Source organism: Gymnogyps californianus, chromosome 5 (assembly GCF_018139145.2).
Source record: "Gymnogyps californianus isolate 813 chromosome 5, ASM1813914v2, whole genome shotgun sequence".
Taxonomy (NCBI): domain Eukaryota; kingdom Metazoa; phylum Chordata; class Aves; order Accipitriformes; family Cathartidae; genus Gymnogyps; species Gymnogyps californianus.
The window spans coordinates 28481056-28503997 of NC_059475.1; the positions used below are offsets into that span (position 1 = coordinate 28481056).

Sequence of the window (22942 nt, forward strand, 5' to 3'; positions counted from 1 at the left end):
CCACTGCATCCAGGGAAAGTACTAACTTTGCATAGCAGAACTGCAAAAGATGCCGTGGCAATCCCACAACTGGCAGACAGCCTTCCCGAAGCACAGGTTCAGATACAACAGACTCCTATTCTGTCACCTTCTTTTTCTCTTCCTCCTTTCCCTGCTTTAATTTTACTGTTCATGAGGTATCCAGTTCTTCAGCTGATGGAGACAGCCATGTATCCTTATATAGCTTTTTCAGCCCCTTTTCAGTCTCAAGGTGAAAGACAGTGACCAACTGAAATACTTCCCCCCTCCCCCCCGCGTAGAAATATCCCTGTTGGGATATAAAATGCCTGACTTCAATATCAACCAGCACTAAGATACCACAGTAGATCCTCAGATTTGCCTGTTCAATTCTTTTTTTTTTTTCCCTACTTCATCTATTCCACTGATAAGAAGAGCCTAGAAATCAGCTGCTCTGCATAAACATCAGAGAGGCAAGGCAGAGGAAGTCTGGGCATGGATAACACACTAGAGACAGCCATGCCTCTCTAAGAATCCCACCAACATATTAGGAAATCAAGTAGCAGTAGATGTGCAGGTTGAATCCAGTATGACTCCAGCATGCAGCTGGAGATAATTTTCTGTACCAGCACAGGCTATAGGGCTGCTTGCATGACATGGCCCCAGCATGGAAACTGCTCTTGAACGGCTCACCAACAATATGCAGTTGAAAAGCCACAGTTTGGAGATTTCTGAGATAATGCAACTCTAGTCTTTGAATTGCTGCTATTATCAAATCCCAGCAATGCAATAAACCAAACTCTGTCAAACTGCTACATGTCTAGCTCCTGAGAGTCTCCAGGATTAAGCTTATGACATGTATATCTCCTGTACATGCTGTAAGCCCATCAGGTTTCAAAAGCAAACATAAACCTAGAAAATACCTGTGTAAAAGCATTTTTCAGATAGTCAAGATAAATAGAAGAAACTGTGGTGATTACTAAATATATTGCTTTTTCTCCTGTGAATTATAACCAGCTGATACTCACAGCTTGGTGTTTGAAGTATTTTTGGCTGGAAACTCCACGTTTTAGATGAGATATAAAATTAGGGCCTCAAATATTTATTTTCATGAAAGCTCTCCTAGTATGTGATGTCAGGTCTTAAGCTGTTGAAAACATACATATCCCAAAACTGAGGAAGGATAATATGGTTATACTAGCTCCTAAATTTCTCTTCTTTGCTTTTGCAAAGAACATTATCATTTTCCCAGGGGGCAAGTAAACTGTCTTCTGTCTCCATGTTGCCCCATTCCTCCAGCACACCTGGAAATACACATCCCTCTTGCAGAGCAAAAATCACTTTGCTCTTTGAACATTTATGCCTTTTCTTCTCTGTTCTGGGCACTTCAGCTCCATTTCATCAGCCTAATTTTTCTGTGGGAGGTGGAAGATAGGAATACTTAGAGACCACAAAAAAAGGCCTCACAACCTGATTTTTCTAATTGAAAATCCAAAAATTTTGCCTAAGACAAACCTAGACTGCTCTTTTCAACACTGTCCTTCACAGCTCAGTACCCTCAACATTTTTCTCACTTCAGAAAAGAACACCTTAGAACTATAGGATCGTAAAGTTGTATCCCCTCTGGTAAACCAGTGCTCTAGAAGTCAGCAATGGTGAATAGGATACAGCTATTTTACTAGTAATGATATATTACTCACCTAACCCCAAGCTGAGCTTCCTGTTACAATCCATCTTCATCACAAATCTTTACCTCAAAGGATATTTTGGGTCATTAGCAACGTTTTCTTGGACTCCAGCTTCTCCCATGAACCCTCAATAAACCATCATTAGTACTTGTATGATTCACAAAATCTACTTTCAGAACAGTATTCTAACAAGAGCACATGTGTGATGGGGAAAAGGGGGTGAATTTTAAGTTAAAAAAAGCTAACCTATGACATTAATACCTGGACCAGCAGAAGCTGGACTAAGTGGCCTCGAGGGGTTCTTGTAGTCTTTTACTCATGCACACTTATACCATCAAGCATCCACTGTGCTTGTTTTGTGCTGACAGACATCACTGCACATACTGTATTCTGACTCAGAATTTTCAGTACTAAAATGACAATTATTTAGTCACTTACGATGGTGGCACAACCCTCTCCCATCACATGGGAAAATCCTACGCAAAAGACCCTGTCCCTGCTGTTAACTGTATGCTATCCAGTACCACACCTGCAGTCCTTGGGATTCAAGGCAAAGTACTTCATCAGTAAGTATGAAGAGATTAACCACAGAAACACTGACTCTAACAGTTTCCCCTGTGCAAAGCTAGACAACTCCTTCAATACAACTTGTGCAAAGCTGGATCCCTGAACTTGGTGAAAGCCACAGGTATTAAGCACTTCGGAGAACTAGCACGCCTGTTTCAAATCCTAAATGTGGCTGAAAGTGCTTCTCTTTAGCAATCAGCTTTGAAAAACTGACCTTAATTTCTTGTATAGAACAGAGGTAATAGCACCCAACTGCTTTGTAAGTGCTTGCAAGAGAACACTTGAAGACTGGAGGCTCTGTTCCTTTGCCAAATATTACTTGTCAGGAAAGTGTAGCAATCCCCATAGGGAGGGATGACACAGGACTCCTGCCTTCTAGTTCTCATTCTGCTACTAAGAGATCCTGGATACGCTTTTTCATAGTCAGCATCTGAATTTCTTTATTCACGAAATGCAGCTAAACATCCCATTTTTCAGTATAGTATTTCAATATATTTTCAAAATACTTTGAATGAGACATGCTAAGAAAGTACTGAACATTATTACCTGCTTGTACATTTTTCATGTCATTTTTTAGCCTAGCAGTGTATATTCCCAAGACATGCGCTGTCCCTACAAACACGCAGAGAAATTGAACCTATTCTATTTCTGAAGCTTCATCCTGACAGATTTATGAAAGAAATGTTTGTTCTTGCCCAATTGCCTGATGCTTATCTATTAAGAAATTTCATCTGAAAGTAGTCTCTCGTGTATGGAACCAGTTTTGTTTCTTAGCAAGGTTTCAGGTTTCTTTCCCTGAAAGCTGCTGTGGAAATGCATATGTACATGTATATATGTTTCCATGTTTGTATAAAGTCCAAGTTCTGGTTGCACAGAAAGACCTGAAAAATGCAGAGTTGTAACACGACACTTTAAAAAGTGTAGCTCCCTCAAAGCAAAGAAGTTAGATAAAACGAGCAACTAAAAGGATAAAAACTTGAAAATGGCAAGAAAATATCATTATCTGAGATGATAGAAATAAAATATATACTAGACATTGTAAAAGGACAACAATCATGCTTAGACATGGGGAGCAGCAGAAATAAAGAGTGGAAGTCATATCTGAATGGTGAAAATGAGCAGTGTAAATTCTGACAAGTGGCAACGTATAACATGGGTAAAAGATATTTTTTTTTAAATTGGAAATCTATGAAAGTTGATGGAATCAGTAGATAAGCAAGATATAAAAGAGGAAGATAAGGTTACTGCAGAAAAGCTGTGCATCCCTTAGGTTGACACATGCTACAGAGCAGGACAGGGATGTTCCTGATCAGATCATTCCCTACAGGGGTTGATCTGATGAAATCGCAGGTTCAGGAAGAATGTCTCAGAGAAAATATCATTGCTCGGAAGAAACGGTTTTAGCACAAATCAGTGCAATGAACAGTAACAACTTACTAGGAGCAGATGATGCTCACCCAGGAGTTCAGAGGCAGCTCACGTATGAAACTGCTCAGCTCCTGAGTGAGCTCGGTAAGTGTCGCTTAAATCACTGTGGTGCCACAGCTACGGGAAAGTGCAATCAAACTTTAAAAAGGATCCAGGATGAGTGATTGTATTTCTTCCGTATCTAGGGTTGGAAAAAATATGTAATAAAAATGGAAGTAGTAGACTCAGGGATAAATATCATATGTTGGGGCTGAGTCAACATAGCTTTCACAGAGCCTGAAATACAATCTCCTAGAAGTGTCTGAAGAAGCCCCTGATGATCCAGTAGGTGATCCAGTGGATATAGTTATCTAAGCTGCAGTTGTGTTCACTGGACAGTCCACACTGGGGTATAGGGAGTGAGGAAAGCTGTTGCAACATGTTGTAGCTTTTAGGGATGGAGGGTGCCAAGAGACCTCAATGGCTTCTGACTGGCCTCACCTGGGGCCTCTACCCAGAGCCTCTGCCCACAGCCTCTGCCCATTGGCCCAGGGGCTCCATTTAAGCTCTGCCCTTAGCCTTTGCTCCATGCTTGGGCTGTGCTGTAGGAGTATGTATCTTCAGTCTGGTCTTGGTCTCCTTGCTGGACCTTGGACCTATGTTGTGTCCTTGTCTTTAGTCTTGTCTCTGCCTTCAGCTTCTGGATGTGATTCAACACCTTGTCAACAGGCTGTGCTGAGGTACTGTAAGACTGCTGTAGTCACAGCTCCTAGGGAGCCCTCCTTATGGAGTAGCCCTTTTCTTGCTGCTCCCTTCTGGCCCATTTGTCTTAGTTCTCTTTCAAGGCAAACCAGGGAAAGGGGCAATGACCTATGTTATGAAGTTAAAGGGGAGCTAGGGCAGAGCCAGAAGAGTATTTGCGTTCTGCAGTATAAGCTTTCCAAAAGCTTTTAGGAGGACTCAACAATAAAATAAATCTTAAGATTCAAAAACCCTTTAGGGAGAATGGTGCAGGTAAATGGCTCATTTTCCTGATGGGCCATCAGAGCACCTCTATTGTGGCATCTGTATGTATAATCTATAAGTATCTGGAGAAGGTGAATAGTGAAGTAACAAGCTGCAGATGCTGAACTAAAGTTTTGAGATGGTTTGGGCTAAAACTGATGCATCACTTCTCAGCATGGATTACAGGACAGCCTCTTCATGCTTGCAAGCATTTTCTGCAGGAAGCAGTTACTGGTCTGTACTGTGCAGGCAGGGATCAAAGGAGTGAACAGGCTGTGAGTGGTGATGGGGAGTTCCTGACTATTTCTGGAAACATGTCCCACTTGCACAAATGGCAAACCACTAGAGAGCAGCAGCATTAGATCAGGACTTCTGTTATGTGCCTGAACAACTTGTAAATAAAACAAAGCATTAGGGTGATGTTTGCAGTTGGACACTGGTTTCAGATCAGGTTTTATCAGAACCGGGGAAGCTAAAGACCAGCCAGTCCCATCTGGCTCAGCGCTTGGGTACTTAGATACTCAAGTACTGAAACCAGCTTTTGTAGCTTGTGTCCAGGAACCCAACTTTCCCCGTGCATCAAGTTCAAAAACTATAGTAAAGTTCTCTTCAGCCTACAGCTACTGCAAACCAGATAAAACTGTTAGCTATAAAAGTTTCAGCTGATTCTTGTCTCTAGCCATCATCTCAGGTTAAGGCTCACTGACACCTGTAGTTATCTCCAGTGCAAAGTCGTTGGACTTGTGCCTCTTTTTTTTTTTTTTTCTAATGTTATGGTATCATTCTGACACTGGAAAGGTAAAAGATAAATGGTGGTAAAATAGCAGTTATCACACTGCTGCAGGAGGGGTTCAGGAGGAACAGAGTCCAAACACTCATTGGTTTCAAACTAATTTCAACAGATCTCAGTATTTACACTGGAGATTTTTTCTTTTAAAGAATAAATCTTTCATTTAAATAAAAACATACCTAAAATGTGGAAATATGTCAATATATGCTATGGCATAAGATACTCTAACCTACACTAAAATCAACTAATTATATTAAAACTAGCATTCCAGTGTTTATGTATCAAGCATATACTGTGCTCAATAGTAACCTTTTCTATGAAAGGTTTGCTTTTGCTGCCTGGTGACTGGGACAAAGTAAGGACTAGGCACCAGGGATCAGATTTACAAAATCTTATTTTTGTGATTTTGACCTTTTCTGCAAAAGCCAGAACATTTTTTTGCACTTGATCAAGGTCAATGATTTAATTATTCTAAACTGATTAACTGACTGGCAACTGAAAAGTAGGAAAGCTCATTTTCTTCTCCCAATCAGTAAATAATGAGGCATGAATTGCATGCTTTCACTAATCCTAGCATCCTGAAGGACACAATATCTGTAAACAGATAACTGTTAAATAACATCATTTTAAACACAAAGGAAGTTTTGTGCATGTTTTTATTATTTAACTCTTTTCAGCCTGTTATAGTGTAGTATAATAGTTTCATTTAAAGGCTACAAAGTTATTTTAAAATGCTGTTCAGCAGAATCTGACTTCTGTCCAAATGCAGCGTCACACAAAACAGGCTTAAAAAGAATTGTCATGTAGTAAGTGCAATACTTTCTATTATTGTGACTTAAAAAATTAGGACTCTTAATGTAGTAAGAACAAATGGCCTGTTTAAACATGTAGAGATAACTGTGAATCCTCCTGAAAAGTAATAAGCTTCTTGAGGTAAACACACAGCTGAGTTAAGCCAACTGCTTGTTCACCAGCAATTGTCTGCATAACCACTTGTGCGAATAGCTGAGAAACTGAGCAGTAGAGTGATATTCCACTGGATCCTTAGACAATCACATGGCCTTTCACTCTCCTGAATTTTGTTTCCCTTGAGGTTCATATGTTCTAATGCTTTAGCCAGGGAAAGTGCCCTCTGTACTTTCTCGATATGGAAAGATCATTGGACTTACTATTCCTATTGCTTCTGATGATACCTATTACTGATACAGAACTAGGAAAAAACCTATACTTAAACACCAACAGGTGTTTGTTTTTTCTACCTTTGTCATTTAATATTATGCCAAGAGCGACTTGGATTATGTGGTGAAAGAAGTGCTCATTCTCTGCTGTGGAATGAAGGCGAAACTAAGTAAGCACCACTAAGAATGTGATAAGCATCGTATTAAAATTACTAACAAACAGCAGTGATAATGTCTGGCAGATCAAGGACAGTGTGGCTAAGAATGAGAGATGTCAAAAGACAGTGTAAGAAAAGGTGTACAGGAGAAAGAACGCAAGTTACAGCTGTGTAATCAAATTATTTGGATAGATAATGAGACTGACACCTGAACATTATTCTGCCAGAATATCAAAGCAGACAATGTAGACAAGCAGCATGAAAAAGGAAATTTGCATCTATGAGACAACTTCTGATAATGTGTTATCAGGTGATATGAGACTTTGGTCTATTAATTAGCCTTGAAAAATACCCAATTCTTTCTGGCAATCAGGAAAATTAATTAAACCATGGGATAAGTCTCCTGGCTCAAGGGTTGCTCTGGTCTGTGGTCTGCAACGGAAGTCAGTAAGGTATTACAGCCTTCCATGGAATGGATATGCAAATCTGCATGGCAGAACGTCAAAGGGCCTTTCCATCCAAGTGACCCAACTCCAGGCTCTGCAGAGTGATCTGGTCTTGTCCTCTTGCTTTTATTGTCTAATAACTTCTGCTCTCTCCCCTGTCATTTTGTGATGTGTAGCAGCAGAAATGTGCTCCTGTGACTCCCTCTGTCTCTCTTTTGAACCTGAATAGACACGGAGGTTGCTCGGAACTGTATGGGAGGACCTCTGGTTACCGGTGTAACGAACTAATGAGGACTTCTGAACTTCATCCTCTTATCAGCCAAAGCAAAAGGGGTCCTTTATGTCTGCATCTCGTTATTGCAATGTAATCTACATGGAAATTATAACTGTAGATGAATTGTGGAAGTCACAGAAATGTGGAATATTTTAGAAAGTTTAGGAACAAACCATTAGTAGGGTAAAATGAAAATATTAGTAGCAAAGCTTTACATAAGATCAGCTAAAATTTTCCTAGCAAAGTACTCCTTAAAAACAAAAGACCAGCCCATACATCTATCTGGAAAGGCACCTTCTGCCATCTTGATCTGCTGTGAACCACACAGATTCCTCTTCATTTTGCCTTTGCCGGCAATTCCAAAGGTTTTCTTGCTTGTTTCTTAAAGATCTGATGCAGCAAATCCTTAGGATTTTCTATAGCACCCAGGTATTTGTGCAGGGGCTGAAGCTGGGAGAAGAAAGCAACATCTGCCTGCCTATGGTGGTGTTCATGTGACTTCAACATGAATATTCCCATTGTGTGGCTTACTCTTACAGTGTGGGTTTTCTAGGATTCAGCCTGCCTTTCTAGGCTTCTTTCTATTTGTGGACATCAAAGGAAGGAGGGCGTCCCAGAAGGTGGGAAGCCCAAACTCTGGGAGCTGGTGGTTTTATTTATTTGTAGACTCCAGGAAGACACACAGTCACTGCCAGTGATGATTATATTGCAAGATATGGTATTGGAAAAACAATTTCAACCAACAATCAGATTAATCTCTGGCTCCAACAGATTTCCAGTGCTCCTGGCCAGCAATGCCTGGCTGAGAGCTGTGCACAGAGGGGACAGGCTGACAGAAGGGCTCTGCAGAGCAGGGTGGCTCCTGGCAGCAAGCTAAGGAGTTTCTAGGACAGGTAGTCAGTGTGGATGCATCAAAGAGTTCCTTGACATTGAGTTTTGCTGTAAACAGACTGCTACCGGATATCCTGTCCCTTGGTCAGCAGCAAGGGGACCTGCAGCAGCTCATGGGTGGTTCTTAGAATTAAAGATGAGTCACTTTAAGGTTGCTGGATTTTCTTTCCTATTGCTCCACTTCCTCTGTTTTCTGAAGATAAATAAGAAATGAGAGCCTGGAAATTCTCTTGAGAGGTCCTGCAGCTTGTTTGTGTTGTGAAAATACTTCTTGTTACCTAATTTTGTTACACTTGTTAACAACAACAGCAGCAGCAGCTTTCCCATAAAACTTGCCCCAAGTAAACTAACTATAGCTTTGAGAACTGAGCTGAAGAGCAGAGAAGATCATCTCAGAAACTTGAAGATGAAGTACTTTCTTCTGCCAACTCATTTAGCATTTCTCTATAGCTTTGCACTAAGTAAACCTGTCCAGGTGTGTCCCTGCTCTCAGATGTTGAGAATTTACATTGCTGCTGCTGAGTTGCTCTGACTATCTTAAAATCAGTTACAAACTTTTACTGCTGTGATTCTACATGATAGAAGTTTTCTGCTATGGAAATAAGCATGTATTAAAAGATATGCTTTTTTTTTTTTTTGCAGATAGCTACAAGAAACAATGACTTAGGTGAGTTTGATTGTAATTATTATATAAATAACTGTAGGTTTGGTGGGGCTGCTTCTCTATACCTCATTTTCATTATTCGGTATATTTTTCTCTTTGAAAATATTTTCCAGCATCAGTGGAAAACAATTCATAGAATTCAGATGTGTTTTAAAGTCGCATTCAGTGTGATTATTTTTGCTGTCATGATAAAGAAATTAAGAAGACTTATTGAGCAATTGCTACATGGAATGTTCTTTTCCATATGTAGCCTCAGTAAATCAGAATACTTTTCACTTTGATTTCTTTCCCATGTGATATAAGGCACTTCCCTGTCTGCTGTACCCAAGACTATTGTACATTTTTGGCATAATAACCAATAGCTCTTGTCTGTGAGAAACGTATTCCAAGTATTTTGGAGTCAGAACTGAGGAGCATGTCATAATGTCTTATGTCAAATTGACAGTTAACCTGGAAATTAGTAGCTTGCATGCATTCAATATGCATGATAAAAATAGTAATTTCTTTTGTATGATTCATCCCATTTTTACAGAGGTCAGTTATGATTTTTCTTTAATTCCACAAGCTCTAATGAAGAGAACAATGACTTATAATACTTAGCCTTTCACTCTGAAGGCTCCCAAAGCTTCTTAAGCTAAAATATATTTAGTCACGACTTTGATTACAGCTGCACTATGACATCTGTATTAATATTAATCTTTTCTATCCAGGAAGCAAAGCAGACCTAACCAGTCTTAGCATATTGTGAATGCTAGATTCACTCAGTCTTAATTTACTAATCCTTTTTCACACTATTGGGAAATGAACTTCAGGGAAAGAAATTTCCAAAGGTACAAAAGCTTGGTTAGTGTATACCTCTCATCTCCCTTTTGCATATCTATTTGCCTTCTCAGTGCCTTGTATGTTCTTTATTTTCTTCATCTGCCAGGTAGTGAAATAGCTGTGTATGAAGGAGACATCCTCTTGAGAAGAGGACGACGCAGTGCAATTAACTGTGAGAGTTGTTTATGGCCCAAGTCACAAGATGGACTAGTCAAGGTTCCAATTAACATCTCTTCTGATTTCTGTGAGTGTATGCAAATGGCTGCTGTAAAGTTAGCATTGATCTTCTGGCCCCTATACTCTCTGTTATTTTATGTTTCTGTGGCATGCACCAAAAGCAATCTTTGTCCAAATGAGAATGTATTGACATGTCTCTTTTGCTAATCTGTTAGCCCTATGGCAGTTTGGCTAAGACTCCAAACATTTCAGTTACAGACACTAAAATATGTGGTTACTTGGGCAGTAGTTGTTATATAAATACCAGGTAATTAATTCTAATTACAAATATTAGCTCATTCCTGCTATCTACAATGCACTTTGATATTTAGCAAGTACAGAAGAAGAAATATAATTTGTTCACATTATGAATGTTTTTCGTGTCAAAATTACCACTTGGAGCACTTTTTTGAAAACTATAATTTTCTTTCAAATCTCTCATGGAAATATTCCCACACTAGAAATCCTGTAGAGGCAAAAATGGAGGAAAAATCCTTGGAGATATTTTTTCCCTTATTATTTCCCTCTAGTCAGCCAATAGCTCTGTCCTGTGCAAAAGGCTGCAGGACCGATGTCTTAATCTAGAAAATTTTGTTGCAGAAGCCTTCATGAGGGCTCTGCAGGTCTTCCATCTCTCCCCTTCTGAGGCTTCTCTGGTCTGAGGCTTCCATACAGATGCTTCTTAAAAGATCTTAACTTGAGAGAAAATGGCATGGAAGTGAAATACAGCCTGTGCCTGATTCCCGTTCCTGGGGAAAGGGAACCTGTGTTATCATTTGAGCTGAGGAAAGCCTAGTCTTTGCGTCATCTGGGCTGCTCCTCTGCCCATGGGCTTCCAGAACTGCAGCATATACTCTTGTGGTTAGGTGAGGGTTATTCCATCTACCTCCCTCTCTCCAAACTTTAAAGACGAGGAAATTGAGATACAAATCAGTTGCAGATGATTCATAACTGAGGAAGCCAAATTAGGCCAAAATGTTCAAAAGTAGATAAACATTCCGATCTTTATTTGGTACCTGAATAGAAACACTGTGATCTTCAGAGCCTCTGAACGCTGGCTGTCTCAAGTGATTCCAAGGGGTGTGTAGCAGACATTTGTTATCTCTGATAAACAAAATAGGTTTTTGGTGCTTAGCTATGCTCAGATGGCTCGTTTGGGATACTTTAATCCAATTATTTGTATCGGAAACTGTTTCATTTTTTCCGTTCTGTCTAATGGAAAAAACAATGCCAGTCTTTTACTTTCTGTCAGCTGTCTCCTATAGAATATGCATAAGGGCCAGCTATAATTCTTACATCTCCCCTTAAAAGTCCGATCAACTTGAAGATCTCTGAAGGCTTTGTGCCCTTTTTTTATTATACTAGTATGATAAAAAGCTAAGGAGTGCTGTGAAGTTTTAAAGGAATGCACCCCATCAATGCACCTTGGTTTTGGTTAACCAAGGAAGATTTCTCCTGGCCCCTTTCTCTTTCTAGCAGTGACAGAGAGGTCTTGGATTGCTGATGCTCTGCAAGAGATCGCCACGCTGACCTGTGTGCAGTTTGTAAATCGCACTACAGAAACAGACTACGTGTATGTTGAACGTGGGCAGAGGTAAGCTCCCTGTCTCCTGGGCATGGAAGCACTTAAAAGGTCTTTCAGCTTCTTTTCTGTTTTGATCTGGACTTAAGTAATTGCCCTTTTTTATCCTTAGAGTCAAGATTCTGAGAGCAGGTGCAATTTTTGGTTTTTTTTTAGATATACTAGTAGTTACATCAGTTAATAGGCTGCAGGAACAAATGTGTGTGTGGACTTAAAGATAACAGGGTATAATTCAAAATGAGATATTTTCCTTAATTTTTGTAAAAATTTAAAGAAGCATAATTGTATCAGGTTCTTTGCTTAACTACTTAAACTGCTTCATCTTAGTTTGATATAGCCATTTTACTGTTTTAAAATTTTCCATACTCGTCACAAAGGCTTTATTTTTTACCCCTATGTAGTTTGGCAGCTTTCAGAAGCCTAGATATCTCATGCCACTGACTATTTGCATGTCCCCTTCTGTGGCTGCACATCTGGAGGCCCTTGGTGCCATAATCAGTACATCTATTTCTTTGTATTTGCTGAATGTGATCATTTTGGTTATTGATTGCCTATTCTTAGCTGCTGGTCTTACTTTGGAAAAATTGGAGGACGTCAAGCAGTAGGCTTGATGAAAAATGGTTGCATGGATAAAGGAGCAATTCAGCATGAAATGAACCACGCACTGGGTTTCATCCATGAACAGGCACGGAGTGATCGGGACAGGTTTGTCAAGATTATGTGGGAACACATTGTGGCAGGTATGTCCACTAAATCTTAAGAGAAAACATATACTTTCAGATAAAGGAGAATGTTTCTCCTGTGAACAGCAATGCAAATAAGAATCATGATTAATGCTGGCTGAATTGCAGCAGCAACACATTCACTGTGATGGAATTTCTGTGGCTACACCTACATTAGTGTGGTCCTCCAAGGCAGATGCCGCCTAAAAGTAGCTCTACATTCTTCTTTTGATTGCCATCTTGAGCCCAGACTCACCTTATATCAAAAATACCAGGATAATCAGGAACGCAAAATGTTGTTGCAAAGACTTGGCCAGGAGGCAAGACTATGGGATGTCTAGATGAGGTGGGGTGAAACATGATATTCAGAGATCATGGTGGGGAATCGCACAGCAACTCTATCTTGGGGAAAGCCATGGAAATAGGGAAGGCAGCAGGTAGGCATCTTGGCACTGGCAGTAAGTGAAATGCACATAGCCTAAAATGTAGATGAACAGGGGACTCAATGCGGAGAGAACGGAAGCACGTGCAACCACTAGCATGTGCAAAATTCTGGGACCTGGCATGATGTGAGAGGAAGGACTGCAATTATTTCCTCCATGAGGAGAGAATAATATAAACTGCCATGAAAAGAAGGAGCAATGGGGAGCAATCAGGACTGGTAAATCTGTACGGGGAAAACAGGTGAATGTTATTTAGTGAAAGGAATGCAGGATGAATAGTTTGGGCATGTGCCCTTGACCTGTGTGCTGGGAACATGGGAGCATATATGGAGCTCCAGGTTCTGGGGAGGGGACGGGAGAGAGAATGGTAGGAGGTCCCAGGGAAAGTGAGAAAGTGGTACATAGAAGGAAAGTAGGGGAAGAAAGGATGCAAGGAATCACTTGTCTGACAGCTATGAAAGAGCTGGACAGCCCAGAACAATAGCAAAAAGATAGTAGTGTACTTAGTTCATTATAGAAAATAATAGTAAATGAGGCTCGACAAATTAATACCAAATTCTAATAAGTCTCTTCAACAAATAAGATACTCCACTCTTCAATGTCATGCACAGCTGAAAAGATATCTATCTTTTTCTCCAGATGGAACTTGATTGTTTTTATTGCAAATTCCTAACACGCTGTTCTCCAAACTTTTTTCAGCTATTCCCATGATATCCTAAGTAAATTCCATTTGTGCTGTTCTTTATTGAGGTTTCAGCTCTAGTTTTAAAGTGTAATTTTGCTATGAATTGCCATTGTACAACAAGGGTGTTCATGTTTGAAATGCTAGCAAAGGATGTACTAGGAAAGAGGAGTTGAAACATGAAGTTATAACAAAGATACTAGACACACATAAAATCTTACAGTAGTTTTGCAGGGGGAAGTCCACAGGTTCAGATGTCATCATTCCTGAAGGATATAGATGTAACCAAGCTCTGATTCAGGAACAGTATCATGAAAGGATAAAAGAGGGGGAAGAGGTGAAGATGACAAGACTATGCAAAAGGAGATGGGGTATATCTTCAGCATTTTAACAGCATTCACCAGGAGTGGAGGCTGAGAAGATTGGCATGACAAGGGATTTAGAATGCAGAGTGTGTGCAGCACAAGCACTGGAGGGAAAAAATGCAAAGATATGCAGGGAAAAGGAAATGAAGAAACACAGCTACGTTCATGAGGACTGTTAGTGTACATCTCCTGTAAAAACATGTCGCTGTTAACAGTGCTGATGGCAGAGCTCCCGCTGACCTCAGTGGTGCAGAACTAGACCTCAAGACCTTTTGCAGCTTCCCAGCTCTCCCACACAAGCTGTTTTTCTCTTGCCAGGACTACAGTACTGTGGATGTTTGCTGGGTTTTGTTTTTACCCAGCAATTCACCTTGGAAGCCATCCTACTTCTTTGTTTTGACAAAATGCAGCCTGATCGGTTGCTGTCCACTTAGCTACTTGAAACTCAGCTTGTTTTTTCCCAAACTTTTGGGGAAAAAAACTGTATTCAGAGTCTTCAGCCAAACCTTCCTTTTCAGCTCTTCTGAGTCATTACACTTAGATTCTGGCAGAGGTAGATTTTGTTTTAGAGTGGAAAAGATGGGTTAAGTCCCCACATGTGTGCAGGTCTAGACAGCCAAATCTCTCTGGCATGTGATGAGGCAGATACTAGTTTGCTGGCAGCGCCTCTGTCCAGCCAGGCTGCTGTTACTTTCTCTTTTTTAGCAAACCAATTCAGCAAAGCACTTTTGTGCCAAACAGTAGCCATATGCTTAAATGTTTCACTGCATTTGAACTGTGTTCTCTCTTCTTCACCTCAAAAGAGGCTGTGCACTTGCTGATAATTCTGTCTGAAGTCAGTATAGCAGATAAGAGGAACTGAGATAAAAACCTAAGAGTCAGGAAAGCCAATGCTGTTGAGAACTAGTTTGAGCCTTAACTGAGTTTTTGAGCTATGAAAAGCTCCAAAGTTTACCCCCAAACTTTCTATAATTCAGGATTTTGAAGCTCCTCTTTGCATTTCCTAGCCCTCATTGGGACCAGTGCTGAAGGACATTACTGGAAGAGACTGGCTCTGATTGCAAGCCTGCCAGCCAAGTTGTGCAGACTCCAGAGATTTTTCTGACAAGCATCCAACCCTGAACACTTGTCCAGATGGTTTGTGGTTTACAAACCACTAGTTACAATAATGAAGGTACAGATGCTGAACTGGAAAGGAGTGCTCAGTGGTTAGGGCATTAGCCTCAAGGGCAGGCTGACTGCATTCAGCTCCCTGCTCTGACATTGCTTGCTTGCCTGTCTTACCATGGACAAGAGACCCAGGGTGCAATTTGTATTCATGCTCTCCAGTCAATGGAGAGAAATAGGTGCCTTCAGATGAAACTCCATCCAACTGTGTCTCTCTTTCTCTCCCTCTCCTCCTACTGTCCTGGGAGCCTTGATGAATAGCTTCAGTGTCTAACTTAGAGAAAGAAACCTAGGTGACATGAATTCCAGTCTGTGCCTCTGGCCCCAGTCCTGTTTCAGTGTAATGCTTTCTTACCTCATATGGGCTTTTTAAGGCTAAACAGATGAAAAGCAATGAGATGCTCAGCAGCTATGATGAGAGGGGCTATATCAGCAGCTATATTCAGACAGAATGTTTCTAGCTGATCTTACTGAGTCCCCTTGCATCATGCGAGTCATACCACTTCACTGTGGTCACTGCTGATGGGTTTGACCAGAGACAAAGCCAGAACGTGGCTGATAACATGTCCTTTGGGGCAAGTAACAGGTAAACTGTATCCCTTTCTTTTGTGGTTTTATAACCCTTTGGTGGAAGGACTCAGCAAGACAGGCTGGTGGTCACCCACACATACCTCTGAATTTTTGATCTAGGTGGTCAGCCAGATTTCCCTCTGAAGGTATGGATGCAGCTTTGGGGACATAGGTTGGACGCTTATAATGTTCAAGATGATGCACTGAAATATATTTGCCCCCTAATGAAGATGGGCAGATGAATACCTTTACTTGAAGAGTGGAATGGATTCATTGATTATATCAAAACTTTGACTTATTTGATTTGGTTTATATTCTGAAACCTACTAGACTGAGTGAAAATGGGTTCCCATGGGCTTCAAAAGGCTCTGGTGGTTTTATAGATTCAAGATCTCATGAGAACAAGTATTTGTATCCTAAGTTACTCTTAGGATTGTGACAGCAGGCAGTGTACTGTTAGGGCAGCAATAATTGCTCTGACTGAAATGTTGCTTTCCTACCTTACAGGGGAACAAGGGAACTTTGGAAAAGTGAATTCCAAAAATCTGGGCCTTCCCTATGACTACTCTTCAGTGATGCACTATGGCGCGTAAGTTGTTTTCTGATATGCCTTTTCAAAGGAGCAAACAGCTTTCGGATCTTCTCCTCAGATCTAAAAGAAGGAATTGCTCTGTGCAGGGAACGACTTTTGCTGTTCACTTCAAATTGAGTGAATGGACATAATTAAGGGTGAGCATACTTCCTTTGTCAGCAGGATTCCTGGAAAACAGAGTTGATATGGATAGAAGAAAAAATTAGGACAACGTTTTCTTTCACTGCACTCCTGTCTCTTGATAGGGGCCTTTGACATAGCTATGGTCCAAAGTCTAACTCTACTGAGTCAGTGATCTAAAACAGTTCTGAAGTCTAAATGATTTCATTAACGTAGTAATAGCTGATCATAGACAACAATATTTAGGTACAGAGAGAAGAAAAATGGAAATTTTTTATATCATTAAGACGTTGTGTGCTGCCTCATATTCATCTGGGAACACTGTCTAAGGTTGCGTTTTAGTCCATAATGTACAAGCTTGTATCATGTACCTTGTCCTTTATTTCCACTAGCAAGTAACAACTTCTGAACAAAACCGTGAAATAAAACTTGTCTAGCAGGAGGCAGGAAATTGCAGATAGCAAATAAACAATTAGTAACTGAGACAGAACTACTCCTGCTCCTCTGCCTCTGGAACCATGAAGGTGGGATTCAGTTCATTTTGCCAGGACATTGGCGAAAGCTCTCCTCGCTCAGGACCATGCAGCTTTTTCTTGTTTCTTGCTTTCAGCTGCTGCACACAAAATGGCTGCCATGCTGGTCCTCTTCAGGGAAGACTAACTGGTCTCTGAGAAGCTTCTTGCCTTTTTCCATTGAAATTTTGTGCATGTGGTACAGGAATATGATTATGCAGTTAGAGAACTTCACTGTTTAAGAGAAATGATCTAGAAATGTGATTGCCTTATTTCTACAGGTATGATTTCTCCAGCGCTCCAGGGAAACCAACTATTGTACCAGTTCCTGACCCCTCTGTACCCATCGGGCAGAGAGAAGGGCTGAGTAACTTGGATGTAGCTAAAATCAACAAGCTCTACAAGTGCAGTAAGTGCTGTAGATAGAAGGCATGTGAATTCTTATACAGCTGATGTCTGTAGGCACTGTCAGGCATCCCCCAAAGGAACTCGGCCCACAGTCCTTTCAATACATCTCTCCCTCGCCCTACAAGAGGGCTGGTATGCATATGGAAACAGACCTGTCCTTGTGCCAAGCTGCTGCCTTCGTGGAAAGGACAATTTGCTTTCAATAATTCACTGTCATTCTGAGTTATCCTCACCTAGTCCCTGCTCTTTGACATAAACAAAACCCATCAGAGAAATGGTTGCTACCTCTGTCAACTTCTCATTTCAGGAAAGCTCTGAAGGTTGCGAAACATGTAAGCTGTCCTCGGCCGTGATTATAGCTTAGTCATGTGCATCAGTAGTGCCAGCAGGTTTGTGATTTCTTTCAGTTAGAAAATGACTGCAGGGCTGTAAGTACGGGTGCCATTTAGGCTGATCAGAACATTCTGAGGGGAATTCCCCAGGCATTTGGTATAGTTATCTACTTCCTTGCCCCATCTATTTCTTAACTCATCACTGTGGTATCTTAAGGTCTAGAAATACCTAGCATTCCTCTGTAGTGGGAACTCTTCGGTTGAGATGCACAAAACACAGGTAAAACACCAGATGTGCTCCTGCAATGCACGGTTTTTGCCTCAACTCTCAGTACATAGGCTAATTGATTTATATGGTATTTGACTTTTCTGAGATGTTATTCAATTAGTTTCCACCAAAACAGCAAGAAACATTAACATGGCTAACATACACTAAATATTAGTGTAACAAATTCTGCTCTGAATTGTGTTAGAACTTAGTTAAATAAACATCAGTAATTAGTGGGAATCAGCATTCCTTCAGTTGGATAGTTAGGTACAGAAATCATTACTGAGAGTGGTTCCTCCCAAATTCTTAACTTCAGATAAGACGAGTTTACAATTTAAGTGTGTGTCATGGTCTCCAAGATAGTGATAACAAGTATTTAATGATATTTATTCTTGATAGTGGGGCTGAGAATGAATCACATTTCAATACCATTATTACGTAATTTCATAATTAGATCTGTATGTTTTGGAAGAAAAGGGCTAAATTTAAAAACAAAGGAGGAAAAACTCAGGGGCTAAAAAAAAAAGGACAAAAAGTCCAGTTATCTCAGGGAAAGCAGGGAGCAAGAGAAAAATGTCATAAATTCATATGTTCAGATGTCATATATTCATATTTTGTAATTTGGGGAGTTACACATAGTGCAATAAATGAAGACTACATATGGAAAGACAAAAGACAGATGAGATCAGACTTTGTATACCAGTCACTAGGTCTATAGCTTGACTTCAGTGCTCTCCGTTATTGTTTTCCCCCAGTGACTATGCCTCTTTGCTTTGAGGGAATCTAGTTTTCAAGCTTGATTTTTTAATACACTTATGAATATACACACATTTGCTGATGGGAATTGATGTACTGATGTTATTGAAACTACTCCTGTAATTGAGGTTAAGGAAGTTCATGAAAGATCCAGGCCTCTTTTAGTAAACTAAAATATGTGAGTGAAGCTCTACTGTCTTTAAAAAAAACATTAGTAGCTGAAGCAGGTAAGTACCTTAACTAGCTTTATTTCACTTGCAGGTTTTGAATAACTTTTACACTAGGAACATCAACACAATTGTAAGCATTATAATTCATTTCTCTCTTACAAGCTGGACTGATGCAAATGGTTGGAGAGACTTGTCAGTCGTTTCTGGAAGATTTTTGTGCAGTTTTCATTCTCTTCAACACTGTTTGGTTCTTCCCTTCAGATTGCTGTAGCTCTGTGTTGCCTAAATCCAAAGGCTCATTCTCCTCTGTCAATTACCCATCCCCATACCCGAACAATAGCAACTGCCTGTGGTTGATCCGCATCCGTCGAAGTAAGGTAATTTTTACTAGGAGAAAAAGTTTGAACCACAGTGTCAAGGCTACACAGCATTATTTCATTATTATGACTACCCTCTGGGAGTCATTTTCATGGACCAAGACATACATTTTGTTACGCAGTGAATGAAAAGACAGTCTCAACAATTTTTGTAAGACTTATTAAGACTATCAGATGCATTATTTAACTTGATTTTTATCCAGTTAAGATTGGATGGCTTTTCAAAGACAAGCAATAGTCAAACATCAATCACTGGGCTCAGTAACAGGGTAGCTAAGTGAAATTCTATGCTCTTTTTATATAGAAAGTAAAATTTCAGTGATACATGGATAGTAAAATGAATACGAAGTCCTAGTTCACTTCATAACAATTAGATGGTTTGAATCTTTCCCCGTGTATAGCATTAAACCCAACATCTGTTTTCTTGTTTCTCAAGATTTTCCTGCAGTTTGTCGCTTTTGATCTCCAACTCTCCTCAGACTGTTCTTCTGACTATATAAAAATCTACAATGGAAACAGCAAGAATTCCCCTGTCTTGCTGGACAAATACTGTGGGAAGGGGCCACTGCCCTCCTTAGTGGCGTCTGGATCGACAATGCTGGTAGAGTTTGCAAGTGATGAGAGCATTACAGCCACAGGATTCAGAGCCTCCTACAACAGGGGTATGAACACTCCTTTACAGAGCTTGGAGAACAGCATTAATAGTATTTGTATGGATGAACTGAAAATTTTGAACATGTACTCCAGAGTAGGGTTTTTTGTGTTATTCTTTACACTTCCATAGCAATTGCTAATGCAGAAGGCTAGGCAATGATGGGGCTGAAGGTTAGCAGGAAACAGAAACTGGGATGTTGCATGGGTCTCATGTTAGTAATCCTGAGAACCCACTCACATTCTTCTGAGAGCCTCTGCTAGGCTGCTTCACATTTTTAGAACAATTTCTTTAAATAAAAACAATGCAATGACTGTAACTAATAGGAGCAGTGCAGCCAACGAGCACAAAGACTGCAGAACTCAACAAGAAATCTCAACCAATGAGATGTAAAGCCAGTATCTGGGCAGTATGCTATTCAAGGTTTTGTGGCATTTTATGCAACAGGAGAGGTACTAACCTTGGGTAACTTCCACTTTCTGAATTAAAGGCATTTGTTATGTTACATGAAACACAGTGCTTACTGTAGTCACTTGAGGGGTGTCTGTTCTACGAACATACAAATGCACTATAGATGGCTGGATAAAATTCTGTTGTGCTGCAACATGCTTTCAGTTAGAAGGCAGTAGCCCAAATAACTTGTTATTGCCTTATTTCAACTCAAAATGCAAACTCTTTTAAAGCATAAATTGAAGAAGTCTTAGAAGTGTGTCACTTTTACTCTTTTTGCATTAGTCTTGATGCAGTCATTTCTAGATAGCATTAGATCTAGCTTGATAATGCAATCTTGAATACTTGAGCTAATTCTTTTCTGAAAGTGCAGTAAGTTAGTACCATTAGAATGCTATGCTAATACGGTAACACTCAATTGTAAAGACAGATACAGCTTTAGATGCAGCTGTTTCCTGTCCTCCAAAGGTTATTTAGCAGCCGTGTTTTTAGTTCCTTCAGTACAGCTGTTGATACAAATACTAAGCAAAAAAATAAAATATTTCAGCAGTAGATTTTCATGGTAGCACATTTTTTCTTGGCTTGAAGAAAGAATACAATAAGCAAGCTCACTTCTACTGCCAAAATACTCTTGTTAATATACCTTTCTCTGTTTTTCTCCTTTACTCATCAGTGAATTGTGGAGATACTTTCACAGACTCAAATGGAGTCATCACCTCTCCAAACTACCCCAATAAATACCCCCAAAACCAAGCATGCTTCTGGGTCATCAGTTCTCCAGCAGGATACAAGGTAAGGCACAGATGAATTCATCTGTGGGTTTCATCAGTGTTCTCTAATGGAATCTTTTTTTGCCTTGGAGAATAACAGCTGTAATGTCACTTTTTGACAGGTATTCTCAGAGTAAAAATCTGAACACAAAAATCCAGTTTAAGAACTTGTGCTGTATCTTGGTATCTGAGGTGTTCAGCAAGGGAAAACCTTTACACATGTGTGTGAACTCTTATGAATTTAGCTTGTACCAGTAGGCTTTGTTCAGAATAATCCCTAGGTAAGAGTTCCCACTAGAAAACTGAAACATTGCACAGGTGCTGGTTTTATATTTCTCTAGAGAAAAGAATTTAAAGTGTACAAGATCAATCTTGTTCCTTGCTTCTCCTTCCAATCCAAATGCTGATGAACTAAGCAAATAATTTGCTACTAATTTGCATTACAATAGGGGATCAGGATGTGGTGCAAACACAGAATAAAAAACGATGCCTACACATAAGGAATTTAGACTATTCGTGCTTGCTACATACAAAGGGTAAGAGAAAAGGATGTAAACTGGAAGCGAAGTGCTTTGGTTGTATTTTCTCCAGATATCTCTCAAAATGTTATCCTTTGAGCTGGAAGATAGTGACAGATGCATCTATGACTACTTGCTCATACATGATGGAAGCCGACCTACATCACCTGCAGTTGGCCCTTATTGTGGGACAGAGAAGGTTGCAGACTTTACTTCCACTGGGAACTTTGTGCTGGTTGAATTTCACAGTGATATAGTTTGGGAGTTGCCCGGATTCATGATGAGTTATACATTTGGTAGGTAGTACTATACAGACGGGAGTTGGAAAACACAGAATGAAAGTGAGAGACCAGCTAGCCACAGGTAAAAGTCAACATGCCACCAATTTCAGCAAAAAATATAGCTCTCTGATACCTTTAACAAGCTTGAAGCTTGATCTCTTAGTCTTACATCTACAGTGGCGTAATTTGCATGGTGAATTATGGACAAAAATGTTCCTGCCCATGGGATGCTTCTGTCTGAGACTGTAAGCTTTTTGTTACAGTATTCCCATTGCTGGTGTTGCATGGCAAAATACGATAGCAGAACTGAAACTATGTTAAGCAGATTTTCAAGAACTTCTGGTGTTAGAAACTGCCCATAAAAATTTCAGAATATGGCTATGTAGTAACTTTAACTTGTATTCTGACAAATGCTATTACCCAACCCTAATGTGCATTCCAGTGTGCATACAGAAAAACCTTCAGACACATTTGTTTATGCTTTGAAGCCAAGCTCACTTATACAGTTCGTATAGGCGCCTTAGCTTAGCCTGGAAATCACCACTTTACACTGAAGGTGCAAACTAAGATGTTTGTACAGCATCTCAACTCAAAGAATTGCACTACTCCTCTGTGAGATGAACCAGGTCAGGGAACAGATTTAACTAAAGAAACGATTAAGAGTGGCAGGAACAAGCAGTGAGGGAGAGGGAACAGAGTGAAGCACCTATTGTTGCCACTTTGCTGTGGCCTGAGTCAGGTATTGAAATTGTCCATGGGGTATTACCAAAATATCTTTTTTTTAAAATGAGGCCTGAAAACCTAATGCAAAGTCCACTGAATGTAAATGGAGCCATTAACTTTGGAGAACATATTAGGTGGGAAGTACCTTGTCTGTAGAGAGAAATCTTCCACCTCTGAGGAGACGTCTGAGGAGGAGAAAGAAATCACCACTGTAGACAGCTAATGCTTTGCCTTGACTTGATGTATTCAGAATTAAATGCCAGTGCCAAACTGGAAGATGCCAAAATGTAATAAATAATAAAAGTTCTTGCTGCAATTATGCCTTTGTGAAGAAGAGCATGTAGAAAATGCCAATTTGCTTTCCTGGTGCTAGGAAGGC

General features: G+C 40.1%; 1 protein-coding gene across 1 annotated transcript; it reads left to right on the top strand.

Moving 5' to 3' along the window:
* Positions 1-8807: 8807 nt before the first annotated feature.
* On the top strand, positions 8808-22055 carry LOC127017121 (embryonic protein UVS.2-like). The gene is made up of 11 exons (XM_050898040.1): positions 8808-8876; positions 9044-9068; positions 9994-10131; positions 11580-11697; positions 12247-12425; positions 16142-16223; positions 17140-17267; positions 19054-19169; positions 19606-19831; positions 20945-21063; positions 21633-22055. Exons 1-11 carry the CDS (start codon positions 8808-8810, stop codon positions 21861-21863), a joined length of 1431 nt encoding a protein of 476 aa, XP_050753997.1. The 3' UTR covers positions 21864-22055.
* Positions 22056-22942: the final 887 nt, after the last annotated feature.

Coding starts and splice junctions, on each gene's coding strand:
- LOC127017121 (XM_050898040.1), top strand. CDS start 8,808: ATGAAGTACTTTCTTCTGCCAACTCATTTAGCATTTCTCTATAGCTTT. Junction 8,877..9,043: donor CACTAAGTAAACCTGTCCAG/GTGTGTCCCTGC, acceptor TTTTTTTTGCAG/ATAGCTACAAGAAACAATGA. Junction 19,170..19,605: donor TCCGCATCCGTCGAAGTAAG/GTAATTTTTACT, acceptor TTGTTTCTCAAG/ATTTTCCTGCAGTTTGTCGC.